Source organism: Hemitrygon akajei, chromosome 8 (genome assembly GCF_048418815.1).
Source record: "Hemitrygon akajei chromosome 8, sHemAka1.3, whole genome shotgun sequence".
In the NCBI taxonomy this organism is placed as follows: domain Eukaryota; kingdom Metazoa; phylum Chordata; class Chondrichthyes; order Myliobatiformes; family Dasyatidae; genus Hemitrygon; species Hemitrygon akajei.
This window is the reverse complement of record NC_133131.1, coordinates 95,307,253-95,321,409: the sequence shown is the minus strand read 5'-3', so window position 1 is coordinate 95,321,409 and position 14,157 is coordinate 95,307,253. Positions and strand designations below refer to the sequence as shown.

The 14,157-nt window shown below is 43.2% G+C and overlaps 1 protein-coding gene across 4 annotated transcripts in view; it reads right to left on the bottom strand.

Annotated features, from left to right (window-relative positions):
- Positions 1-14,157, bottom strand: part of sgce (sarcoglycan, epsilon) — an 89,925-nt gene that overhangs the window by 48,337 nt on the left and 27,431 nt on the right. For all 4 annotated transcript variants that reach the window (XM_073054205.1, XM_073054203.1, XM_073054202.1 and 1 more), the window contains 2 exons: positions 10,278-10,403; positions 8,971-9,128 (listed from right to left, as the gene is read on the bottom strand). In XM_073054205.1, coding sequence (XP_072910306.1) covers positions 8,971-9,128; positions 10,278-10,403 — 284 coding nt within the window. The remainder of the gene's footprint in view (positions 1-8,970; positions 9,129-10,277; positions 10,404-14,157) is intronic.

Sequence of the window (14,157 nt, the reverse complement as noted above, 5' to 3'; positions counted from 1 at the left end):
TTTAGCAGCCCTATGGCTTGGGGGAAGAAGCTCTTCCCTATCCTAACAGTTCTTGTCCTAATGCTACAGTATTTCCTGCCTGCTGGTGTTGGGGGGGGGGGGAAGAAATCAAAGAGATTGTTAGATGGGAGGGATCATTGATGCTGCTAAGGACCCTCCATACAAAGCTGTCCTGATAGATATTTCTAATTGGTGGAAGAAAGGCAGCAGCAACATAACAGATATGATGGGATGGATAGTTTGTGTATTTTACTGCTAGGAATATTATGGGTAAAGGTGATGAACTTAAGAGCATGGAACTATAAGGTTGTGGCCATTACAGAAGCTTGGTTTACAGGGGGACAGGAACGGGTGCTTAATATCCCAGGGTTTTGATGTTTTGGGTAAGTTAGAGAAGGATGTAAAAAGCGGGGGGGGGGGGGGGGGGGGAGTGAGGAGGGAGTTTCACTACTAATGAGGGACAATATCCCAGCCACACTCGGGAAGCAGAATGGAGGGCTTGCCCACTGTGTCTTTATGGACAGAACTCATATAGGAAGGATGCAATCAGTCTGTGATTGTAGGTCACATAGCCACTGGAACATTGAGGAAAAGAAACGTAAGCAGATTAAGGGAATGTGCAAAAACTATAGGGTTGTTGTCATGCAGGACTTCAAATTCCCTAATACAAACTTTTTTTTAAAAATGAATGGGTTCTTCTGGGTTTGTTTTTTGGCTACCTGTAAGGAGATGAATCTCAAGGTTGCATAATGTATACATATTTTGAGGATAAACAAACTTTCAACTGAGATCTTTTAGTGCAAAACGTTTTAGATGGGGTAGAATTTGTTAGGTGCATCCAGGAGGGTTTCTTTTTAAATCAAAATTTAGATAGTCCAATCAAAGGATGGGCTGCACTAGACATGGTGCTGTCTAACTATTCTGGCCAGGTGACAGTCTTTTCAGTGGGTGAGCAGTTTGGGGACAGTGAACATAACTCATTCAATTTCAAGATAGCTATACATAATGGTAAGTATGGACCTTGGAGAATGGAATTAAATTGGAGCATGGCAAATTACAAGAACATTAGGCAGGAACTAGGGAGAATTAATTGGGAACAGCTGTTTATGGGCAAGTCCACATCCGACACATGGAGGGTGTTTAAAGACTGAATGCACAGAGTACAGGAGAGGTATGTCAGAAGGAAGGACAAGTATGACAAGGTAAGAGAACATTAGATGTTGAGAGAGCTACTGAGTTCAGTTAAGAAAACTAAAAGGACATGTATGTAAAGCTTAGAAGGCTAAAATCAGAGTACTTAGAATTATAATAAAGCAGAAAAGCATTCAAGATGGGAATTAGGAAGGCCAGGATGGGCCATGAAAAGCTCTTGGCAAGTAGGATTATAGAGAAGCCAAGGCATTCTACACATACATCAAGAGAAAGGGAGAGGGTAAGACCACTCAAGGACAAACAGGGAACATTTGCTTGGATGCAGGGCATATGGGTGAGGTCTTTAATGAGCACTTTACATCTGGAGAAGGACGTGGAAGATGGGGAGCATATCAATATGCTGAGGCATTTCGAGAAAAAGGAGGAGGTAGTGATATGACTCTTAAAGAGCATTACGATGGATAAGTCCCCAGAACCTAAAGCTGCAACATAATTTTCTGACTTTTGAACTCAATGCCTCAATTAACAAATGGAAGCATCCCATATGCCTTTTCATCCACCTATCCACCTGTCCTGCCCTTAACAGTACACTACCTCTTTACATTTGACCTACCAAGATGCAACACTTCACATTTGGCCGGGTTAAACTCCATCTGCCATTTCTCTGCCCATACCTGTAACTGATCTATATCCTGCTGTATTCTTTGCCAGTCTTCTGTACTATCCACAAAACCACCAATATTCGAATCATCTGCAAATTTACCATCCCACCCGTCTACATTTTCACCTAGGTCATTTATATACATCATAAACAAAGGTCCCAGTACAGATCTTTGCAGAACACCACTAATCACAGACCACCATCCAAGTCCTTTCAACCACTATCCTCTATCTTCTATGGGCAGGCCAGTCCTGAATTCACCATGGATTACCTGCATGTTAATCTTCAGGATGAGCCCTAAGGGATATACACTAGGTTATTGAGAGAAGCAAAAGAAGAGATTGCTGGGGCCTTGACCAATATCTTCTTGTCTGTCCACAGGCAAGGTCCTGTAGGACCAGTGAGTAGCTAATTTTGTTTCATTATTTAAGAAGGGAACCAGAGACAATCCAGGAAACTATAGACTGGTGAGTCTCACTTCACTATTAGGGAAAGTGTATGGTCATGCACTTTGGTGGAAGAAATAAACAGGCAGACTATTATTTAGAAGAGGAGAGAATTCAAAATGCAAAAATGCAAAGAGACTTGGGAGTCCTTGTGCAGGATGCCCTAAAGGGTAACCAGCAGGTTGAGTCAGCTGTGAAGAAGGCGAATGCAATGTTGCATTAATTTCTAGATGTATAGAATATAAGAACCGGATGTGATGTTGAGGCTCTATAAGGAACTCATGAAACCACACTTGGAGTATTGTGTGCAGTTTTGGGCTCCATATTTTAGAAAGGATATACTGACATTAGAGAGGGTTCAGCGAAGATTCACGAGAATGATTCCAGGAATGAGAGGGTTACCGTATGAGGAATAATTGGCAGTTCTTGGGCTGTATTCCCTGGAGTTCAGAAGAATGAGGGGGGGAAATCTCACAGAAACATTCCAAATGTTAAAAGGCCTGAACAAATTAGATATGGTAAAGTTATTTCCCATGGTAGGGGATTCTAGGACAAGAGGGCACAACTTCGGGATTGAAGGACGTCCTTTTAGAACTGAGATGCGGAGAAATTACTTTAGTCAGAGGGTGGTAAATCTGTGGAATTTGTTGCTATGAGCAGCTGTGGAGGCCAAGTCAATGGGTGTATTTAAGGCAGAGATAGATAGGTTCTTGATTAGCCAGGGCATCAAAGGGTGTGGGGTGAAAGCAGGGGAGTGGGTGTGACTGGATGAAGTGGATCAGCCCATGATTGAATAGCGGAGCAGACTCAATGGGCCGAATGGCCTTCTTCTGCTCCTAAATCTTATGGTCTAAGTTACTGTTGAGAATTCTTACGGATAGGATTTATAAGTATTTGGAAAACCACAGCCTAATTAGGGGAGCCAGCATGGCTTTGTGCAGGGCAAGTCACGCCTTACTAACTTGGTAGAGTTTTTGATGATGAGGTGACGAGGGTGATTGATGAAGGTAAAGCTGTAGATGCTGTCTGGTCCCCGCATTAGAGGAAAGGATGTTGAGGCTTTGGAGAGGGTGCAGAAGAGGATTACCAGGGTGCTACCTGGATTAGAGGGCATGCATTAGAATGAGACGTTGGACACAGTTGGGTTGTTTTCTCTGGCGCAGCAGTGGCTGAGAGAAGATTTGACAGAGGATATAAGATTATGAGGACATAAATGGAGTAGATAGACTGCATTTTCTCCCCAGGGTTGAAATAACTAATGCTAGAAGGCATGTGTTTAAGGTGAGAGAGAGTCATTTCAAAAGAGATACGAGAGACAATATTTTAATGTTTGTTTATTTATTTATACCTGGAATGAGCTGCCTGGGGTGGTGGTAGATGCAGATAGATTAGGGATATTTAAGAGACAAAAAGCACATGAATGTGAGGGAAATGAAAGTATATGGACATTGAGTGGGCAGAAGAGATTAGTTCAGTTGGCTATTCGATTACTAATTTTAATTGAGTCAGCACAACTTTGTGGCCAAAGGACCTGCTCCTGTGCTGTCCTTTTCTTTGCTTTATGTTCTATGTCAACATTTCTTCATCACGATCAGAAAGAAAAGGGGAAGAAGCCAGCATAAGAAGGTGGGTGAAGAGCATAAGACCTATGAGAAAAATTCAGTCTCCGCACTTGCCTCTCTCTCAGTTACCTGAATGTCAACTGAAAGACCATCAGTTTGTAAGGCACAGAGAGCACAGAATTCCTCTAATTTATTCAGGATATATTTTTTTTAAATGCCAGTGTAATAAATCCAGCAAGATAAGGGGTAATTTTGGATATAGTCCTCATTAGTGAGCTGGTAGGTGAAAGGAATATCTGTATGAAATACATGGAGAGCATAACCATAATTTAGTTAGGTTTAACATATTTATGGAGAAGGAAATGGATAAAATAAGAACAAAGATTCTAAACTAGGGCAACACCATTTTTAGTCGAATGAAAGCGACTTAGCAATAGACTGAACCAACCAAGGAGATAAATCTGTTTCCAAGCAACAGAGACATTGAGGGAGGAATCTGTGTAAACAACTTCCCACACAAATGGTACTCTCCAATTTCGGGCTCCAAGACTGTCAAGGCACAGCTAGCATAGGAGAAAAATACAAGGGGAAACTTGTGACGGACACCAATCTTCTAACGAACCAAAATCTCTGGAAGAGTATGTGAAGTTAAGAAATATAATTAAAAGGGAATTTAGAGAAGTACAGAGAAAAAAAACTGCTGGCGAATAAAATGCACGTTGAAGAATATAAATAGCAAGAGGTTAATGGAAAAGTGTAAGACTATAGCAGACGCAAAAGGTAATGAAGTGTGTTAGAGGGACAACTTCTGCATATTTTGAGAATGTCTTCATAAACCTGAGAGATAGAATATAGATCATGGAATACAGGTTCTTCGACCCACAATATTGTGCCAACCCTTTAATCTACTCTATGATCAAATAACCATCAGTTAAAGATCAATCCCCCACACAGCTTTCTGTTTTTCTTTCATCCATGTGCCTATGCAAGTGTCTCTTAAATGTCCCTAATGTATCTACCTCTACCTCCAACCTTGGCACTGCATTTCATGCACCCACCACTCTGTGTTTAAAAAAAACCTAAATGATATCCCCTATATTTCCCTCCAAGCACTTTAAAGCTATATCCCCTCATATTAGTCACTTCCACCCCGGGATGAAGTCTCCAGCTGTCCACTCAATCTATGCCTATCATCTTATACAGCTCTATCAAGTCATCGCTCATTCTCCTTCACTCCAAGAGAAAAGCCCTAGCTTGCTCAACCTATCCTCATCAGGTAAGCACTCTAGTCCAATCAGCATCCTGGTAAATCTCCACTATACCCTCTAAAGCTTCCACATCCTTCCTATAATGATGCGACCAGAACTGAACCCCATACTCCAAGTGTGGCCTAACCAGGGTTTTATAGAGCTGCAACATTACCTTGTGGCTCTTGAACTCAATACCCCAACTAATGAAAGCCAACACACCACACACCTTCTTAACCAACCTATCAACCCGCATTGCAACACCGAGGGATCTGGACATGGACCCAAATCTCCCTCTATTCCTCCGCACTGTTAAAAATCCTGCCATTAACCCCATATTCAAACTTCCAAATAGAGCCCTTCACACACTTGTCCCAAATTGTACTCCATCTGCCACTTCTCAGCCCAGCTCCGCAACCCATCAACATCCTGCTGTAATCTATGACAATTTCTGCACTATCTACAACCACCAGTCTTCATCGAGTGATCAGCAGTGGAAAGGGTGAGCAGTTTCAGGTTCCTGACTGTCGGTATCTCTGAAGATCTATCATATTGATGCCATTACAAAGAAGGCATGATAGCGGCTATATTTCATTTGGAGTTTGAGGAGATTTGGTATGTCATCAAAGACTCTCACAAATTTCTAAAGTAGTAACTTGGAGAGCATTCCAACTAGTTACCTCACCATCTTGTATGGAAGGTCCACTCACTGCACAGGATCGGAAAAATCTGCAGGAAGTTGTAAACTCAGCCAGCTCCACCGGGGGCCCCAGCCTCCCCAGTATCGAGGTGGTACAGAAGCAGGAAGACACACATTCAGCATTTTAGGAACAGGCACCTCCACCATCAGATTTCTGAATCGACAATGAACCCATGCATACTACCTATTCCACACTCCCCCCCAGCACTATTTATTTAATTTATATGTATATATTGTAATTGATAGTGTTTTATTATGTATTGCACTGTACTACTGCCACAACACAACATATGCCAGTGATATTAAACCTGACTCTGATTTAAACTCAATAACCCACCCTTCCACTTCCTCATCCTTACAAAGAGCAGGGGTCCCAGAACAGATTCCCTCATTCAAAACCACTGGTCACTGACCTCCACACAGAATATGGTCCATCAACTACCTCCCTCTGCCTTCCATGGGCAAGCAGATATTGAATCCACACAGCCAAGTTTCCATCGATCCTCTACATACTGACTTTCTGAATGGATCTACCCCGGGGAACCTTGTTAAATGCCTTTCTGAAATCCACATCCACCACTCTGCCTTTATCAATTTGTTTTGTCATTTCCTCAAAGAATTCAATCAGGCTCGTGAGGCATGAGCTACCCCTCACAAAGCTGTGTTTACCTGCCCTAATGAGATTACGTTCTCCAAATGTTCCTAAATCCTTCAATGGGACAAACCTATCCAGGAACCTATGCAATTGCTTCCTGAACAACTTCCACATTTCCATTGTGTGCTTCCCTAAATGTATCCATTCCCATTTTTCGCTCCCAAATTATAATTCACCCTCCTCCAATTAAATACTTTCCCACACAATCTGCTCCTATCCCTGTCCAAAGCTTTAGGAAAGGTCAGAGTCTCCAAAATACTCACCCTTTGAGAGATCTGACATTGATGGAGTAAAGGGATAGGTAAATAGGGGTATAGATTAAAAGACAATGATTAGCTGATGATCAATTACCTTATAGGTACCTTATGTTAGCTGTTGGACAGCCAAAAGGAAACCTTACCCAGCAACAAGTGACGTACCAGACATTGTTCCCTAATAGTGTTAGACATAGGTCTAAATAAAGAATTGTCTGGTCGCACAAAGCATTTTGAGGTATAACATAACTAAATAGGGTAAGGATGGCGAAAGGGAGGGGGTAAAACGTTCGAGAGTAGGGGGAGGTATCAACATGAGGAACTGAGGTTGTATCCATGCTAGCCTTGGCAGAAATAATTATAACTAACCAATAATGATTTTACATCTAATTGTATCTTAGCATGTGATCGAAACTATTCTAAAACTGTATTAACTCGCGTAATTATACTATTTCCTGCAATGATCAATGTTATAAATTGTGTGGAATTGTGTTCTGGGGAGGGCAGTGTCCAGACTGGCTCTTTAGGAGATCAGTCCGTAACTTCCCCCATTGCATGCTATGAATAAAAAGTTTGGTGAAGTATTGCTTGTTTTATGGTTTATTGAGTCCGTGGTACCTTGCACTATTGTAGTGGTCACCAACCTTTTTAAGCCCAAGATCCCCTACCTCAGCCTTAATGAAAGGCAAGATCGACTCCAAATTGATTAGTTACACGCATGCGCACCGGGGCAGAAAAGACCGGAAGTAAAACCCTGCAACCCGGAAGTAGAAATAATGTATGAACACCAGGGGTCACCCTTTTTTCGCACCGCAGACCGGTTTCATATTGACAATATTCTTGCGGACCGGCCGACGGGGGGTGGGAGGGGTGTTAATCACAACTGGAATACAGCGATACTCGAAGCAGATTCCTTATGTCCAGTCTATTCTGCAATTTAGTTTTCGTGGCTCTCAGCACTTAGCTGCTGTCCCACTTGCTCACATTTTTACTGCTGAGAAAACTCAATGCGTTTGTGTTTAAGTGCAGGGTGCTTGGACTCAGGGTACCGAAGCAGTTTTGAGTGCTTCATTGCCTTATTAGACAACCCCCGCCCACCCACCGCCAGACGCCTTGGCCAGGTGCGGCTGTTCCCGTGCCGGGACCACGGCGGTTGCAGTTCGGAGAAAGCGACCGACTGACCGAGCGAGGAGAGCGACAGGGTGCTTTTGTACATTGCACCTTCCTCAATGACCAAACATCTGAAACCTGCCCCTTGCACTAATTCTTCAGCTGCACCTTCATCTGCCAAATCACCCTATCCTTACCCTCACTGGCACATGTTACAGGCAATAGTCTAAATCTTACCATCCTTGAGGTCCTGCTTTTCAGCTTCCTACCTAGCTCCCTATATTCTCTCTTCAGGACCTCATCCTTTTTCCTACCCATGTCAATGGCACCAATTTGTACCATGTTAACAAATTGCACGACACATGCCGGTGATTGTAATAAACCTGATTCTGATAACTTCTGCCTGCTCACCCTCCCCCTTAAGAATGCTGTGCATCCAATCTGAGATGTCCCTGACCCTGGCACCACGGTCAATACTTCTTTGATGCCAAAGATGTGAGCTCATCTCCAAACACAGCTGACTGACCATTGTTGACTAACGTCACAAAGCAGTCAAAGGGTGCTAGCAGTACCCAAACTGAGTATCAGTGGAATTTACCTCTAATGGCTATTATATTAATAACCCAGTTAACCTTCTCCTTGATCACAATGATCACATCTAATTTAGAGGTCATTAACTTTTTCATTTATGTTTATTTGGAGATGATTTTGCTACCATTACTTCATGTAATGAGGTGTGCAAATTCTGTTTTGTGCAGTAAGATGGACTAGGACCACAGAGTTACTTCGCTCAGTCAAAGAACTAAAGTCCATTCCTGCCCTCATCGATCTTGCACGTTTTACCTGTGAGTGCATGGGTTTCCTCCCACATGCTAAGGACTTGCTGTCTGGTTGGTTAACTGGCCAACTTCAAATTGACCTTTATACAGATGGCTATAGAACTGATGGAAACGTGGGGAGAGTAAGTTACAAGAAAATTTAGTGGGGGAATAGGATTACTCTGAGCCAGCACAGGCTCGATGATCTTCCTACAATATAAGGAAATATGGGCTGCAAAATAGTTTTATATCTTCCAAGTATTGAAAAATAGGTCAATATATTGAAAAACTACCCAATACTTATAAAACTGCAATCTACTGAATTCCTGAACAACAACACTTCATCCATCAGGTTATGATGTTACCTCAATTACTGTTGTTTTGTCAGCATTCTCAATAGTTGGCGATCCATAAAGTACTCCGTCACTGTATGGAGTTCTTTGTATGTATCGTAGCCAGCCAGGCCTGTCTGGGTATCCTTTTAGGTTTGTCTTAAATGTAATTGGATCATTTCTAGAGTCAGCTATAACAAAAATGTGCAACATGTTAGCCAGGTAATTCTAAAACCAAAGAAAAAACCCTGCATTTCTTTACTTCAATCACTGTGTTACTTTTTAAAAATCTAATATGGGTTTGTAACTTAAGAATGGATTCCATTTAGGATCAGCAAAGATGTTTATACTTAGTGCAGTAAATCAAGCATGTAGATAATGGATAATCTCATTATAAACTAGCTCCTTTAGTGGTTCCACTGAGTAATGTAGACTGGAGTCCTGGTACTCTTCTCTGCCAAATTTTGTAATTCTTAGTCAAAATAACGGAATAAAAATGACAAGATCAGTGCCAACAGAAATGAAGGTAAACTTTGTCACAGCATGACTGCTAATTGCTTTCAAATAAACTTCAGTTACCTATTGCTGAAAAAAGCCTCATTTGGGAACAAAGGCCCAAAAAGTCAAATAATGTGCCAATATTCACTTAGCAAGGTTTATACGAGTGAGGCTCTCTTGATGAAGTACAGTGTGTTGTTAGCACTCAAGATCATAGACCAACAAAGAGTCAATGCCTCAAAGCCATGAAATTATAGCATTTCAAAGCCTTCATTTAATTACCTATTTTTTTAATTGCTTTGACTTTTCCATCTCTATTTATTATACTTATTTTTTCAACTTGAATTTGATGACTTATCCTTAGCCAAGTTATTATGCAAATGCAACTGTTGACAAAAAACTTTGATCATCTGTGGCATACTAGACCTAACCCAATCTGTCTGTGCTATGTTCTTAAATCTGTTATAATTGTACTTGTGTGGAGAAATTTGCAATTTAGCTGCCATTATTTTTAATCATTCTCAATTCAGATAATTTTAGAAAACTGAAAGAATGAATTTTTGCAGAAAAACAAATCTGAAAATTGATATTACGCACAAAAATGTAGTCAAAACAATACAGATTCCTATCCAAAGTTAGCATCTCCCAAGCTTTATGCAACATTAATTTCTATTTGAACATCCACCCAAAATATTTTGTAACAAAATTCCTGCAAAACTAATTTGATTCAGTGGTCTAAACATTACCTTTTGCTTGGACCAAACAAAAGAAGGTTTGAAACTTTGACTAAGTCTACAAGTACACCTTGGGTAACTCAGATGGATTAGGAGAACCTCACTCACCAAGTTTGTTTGAGTAGGGAGGAAATTCCCCTTTGAAGTACTCTCTCTTCAAAACATGCACAAAAAGGACTCCAGAAGAGGGATAAAGATTCCGATCTGATTGCACTTGTGAAAAGATGGAATACACTAAGAGGAATAGGGAAAATATTAAAACCAAACGGATCAAGTATATAATAAATAGTTTTACAATCATTACGACACTGTCCAGATCAAGCTGCGCTGCTCCTACATCTGAAGCATTTGATAACCAAACAGGCTCAATTGAAATAGTAAAAGTTCTGTTTTAATTAATTTTATGATTTAATTTATAATATCAACTACAATTAATCAACTGTTTCCAATTTTATAGTTCACATTAATATTTTTGCTCATAAAAATCTGTTTTATGTACATGTTTGTCTACAATAATTCAATGTATTCTCACGAAGGTCAATATTAAAATATTATTTCTTTTCCTCTCCACCTCTTTCTGGCTGACCAAGACGACATCAAATATTTTATTTTTGCAGTCATAAGATAAGCCTGTTTTAACTTGGAAAATCTAGGATGACAGTGTTATATGTTACTGATTCCAAAGCCACATTTTAAATATTTACAAGTAGTCCAATGTTTTCAAGTAAGCAAATGGGAAATGTAACAGTCTCAACTGAACATGACATTTTAACCATTTATGCAACATTGACCAAATATAACAAAATATAACATTTGTTCAAAAGTAATCTGTTCAATAGATTACATAAAGCAATTATCCAAAGTTAGGATAGAATTTTATAAGAAAAATGCAAGGCAAAACAGAACATTATAAGTTAAATAATGGTTAATTTTCAAATCTAGTCTGTTAAAGCTAATGTTCAAAAGCCATAAATACAGGATTCTAGGGATCATCTATGGGTGGAAGATAGTTACAAATTTTTCATGGATTGCTTCACCCTACTACTAGAACAATCAGGCTATTTGTGAGGTCTATTAGAGTTCTTCATGAAGATTTAACAAGTTATGTAAAGAAATAAGCTTTTAAAATTAAAGCTTGGTTAGCACAGTGCAAATGGAGTTTTTTCTCTGCCTCTAGAAAAAGCAAAAAAATAATTGAGACTGGTATGGGTCATGAGACCTTACTTCCCACACGAAAATACATACCTCGATGAGCACAGAAGTTAATTGGAAATAGAGTCATAGAACACTACAGCACAGAAACAGTCGCTTTGGCCCATCGAGTCTGTACCAAACTATTAATCTGCCTTACCCCATCAATCTGTTACCTGAGCCCTGTACCTTGGGTGTAACTGTCTCCTTGTATGTCCTATCACCCCCTCATTGTCCCAAATGATCCTGAGTTCACCTAGTTCCAGATCTAAATCCTTAACACCGTCTAAAAGAAGCTGCAGCTGAATGCACTCCTTGCAGGAGTGATCATCCAGGCCATTGGAGGTCTCCCACATACTGCAAGAGAAGCATTCCACTACCCTGCCTGCCATCCCCACTGCTCTAACTGTGCAATGAGAAAGAAAGAAATTTTAAGCAAAAAAAAGCTATCTGCAGCCTCCTCCTCTCCTCTCCAAAGCCTGAACTCCCCACTCTAACATTGGCCCATTCCCACAATGGCCACTCTGCTTATACCTAACTTTTTTTCATTGGACCTTATCAAGTGCCCAATTACCCACAATACAACATCTCCTTTGGAACAGTGGTGTGCAGAATGCTTCAATGCAATTTTATATCGGCTGATGCCTACCAAACAGCTTCCTGTTTAATCTGAGGCAAATGTAAACAAGCAGTGCTAAAAATAATCTCTGGAGAATAATGACGTTGTGGCAACCCACTTCCCAGCGCACTCGAACCGGCTCACAAAGTGGCGCGCGCCGGTACTGAGGCCGGTCCCAAAGAGGGCGCCAAGTCTGCTTCACCAGCAAGGGGAAAAGCCCGCGGACGGGACTGTGAATACGCGCCCCCTACAGCATTCAGGGAGGCTTTAAAGCGAGGCCCTGAAGTTTGAATAAATTTCTTTTGCAGTTGCAGCTCACTGACTCCGTGTCGTTTATTTCAGCGCTGCATGTAGCACACCGCTACAATTGGTGACCCCGACGGCCCAAACAATATTTGGGCCGAAGATGAACAACGCTGCATCTGTTCATGCAGTTTCGTTAAAACTGCCAAGCTTCTGGACCTGCGACCTCACCTATGGCTCCAGCAAGCAGAAGCCCAATTCCACATTCGACAGATAACCTCGGATGACACACGTTACTACTACGTGGTGAGCTCCCTCGACCAGGAAACAGCGGCCCAGGTTGAGTTCATACAGTCTCCCCCAGCAGACGGCAAATACACAGAATTCAAAGCCTTGCTCATAAGGACTTTTGGACTCTCACGGCACAAGCGAGCTGCATGCTTACTGCACCTGGATGGCTTGGGGGACAGGCCACCATCGGCTTTGATGAACGAGATGCTGTCCCTGGCCAGAGGTCACAAGCCCTGCCTCATGTTTGAGCAGGCATTCCTGGAGCAGCTGCCCGAGGACATACGCCTGCTGCTGTCCGACGTGGATTTCAGTGACCCCCGGAAGGTGGCGGCCCGGGCGGACGTGCTGTGGAAAGCTAAGAAGGAGAGTGGGGCGTCCGTCGCACATATCACCAGGCCACGCTCCCGGCAGCAGACCAGACCAGGCCCGGCCACAGAGCCCATTAACCCCAGAGGCAGGGGTGAGGAGCCCAATGTACAATGGTGCTTCTACCACCAGCGGTGGGGCGCAGAAGCCCGCCGCTGTAGCCTGCCCTGCAAGTTCCTGGGAAACGCCAGGGCCAGCCGTCGCTGATGGCTACGGCGGCTGGCCATCGGAATAGCCTCCTGTATGTCTGGGACAAGCAGCCGGGACGCCGCTTTTTGGTCGACACCGGAGCCGAGATCAGCATCTTACCTCCGACGAGTTACGACACCCGCAACAGGGCACCGGGTCCCACCCTGAGGGCCGTGAACGACAGCACAGTAAGGACCTACGGCACCCATACGGTGCGGCTACAGTTCGGCTCCAGCCGGTTCACGTGGGACTTCACACTGGCCGCTGTAGCCCAACCGCTCCTGGGCGTGGATTTTTTGCGAGCTCACAGACTACTGGTCGACCTGCAAGGGAAGAGACTGGTCCATGCCGAGACCTTTCAAACGTTCTCTCTGGGTGAAGCCCAGTTGCCGGCCCCACACCAAGACTCCATCACACTGTCCGACAACGACTTCACCAGAGTCCTGGCGGATTTCCCATCGGTTCTGGCACCACAGTTCACGGCAGCCATGCCCCGACACAGCGTACAGCACCACATCCCGACCCAGGGACCACCCCTCCACGCCCGTGCTCGAAGGCTTCCCCCGGACAAGCTCCGACTGGCAAAGGAGGAGTTCAAGAGGATGGAGGAATTGGGGATCATACAGCGGTCCGACAGCCCATGGGCCTCCCCCCTGCACATGGTGCCCAAAGCAACAGGGGGCTGGAGACCATGTGGCGACTACCGCAGTCTGAATGAGGCTACAACACCAGACCGCGACCCTGTGCCACACATTCGGGACTTTGCAGCAAACCTGCAAGGTGCACGGATCTTCTCTAAGGTAGACCTCGTCCAGGGATACCATCAAATCCCGATGCATCCGGATGACGTCCCCAAAACGGCACTCATCACCCCTTTCGGCCTTTTCGAGTTCCTCCGCATGCCGTTCGGCCTAAAGAATACTGCACAGATGTTTCAGCGGTTAATGGACGCGGTGGGACGCGACCTGGACTTCACTTTCATCTACTTGGACGACATCCTCATAGCCAGCAGCAGTCGTCAGGAGCATCTGTCCCACCTCCGTCAACTCTACTCCCGACTGAGTGAATACAGCCTAACAATCAACCCGG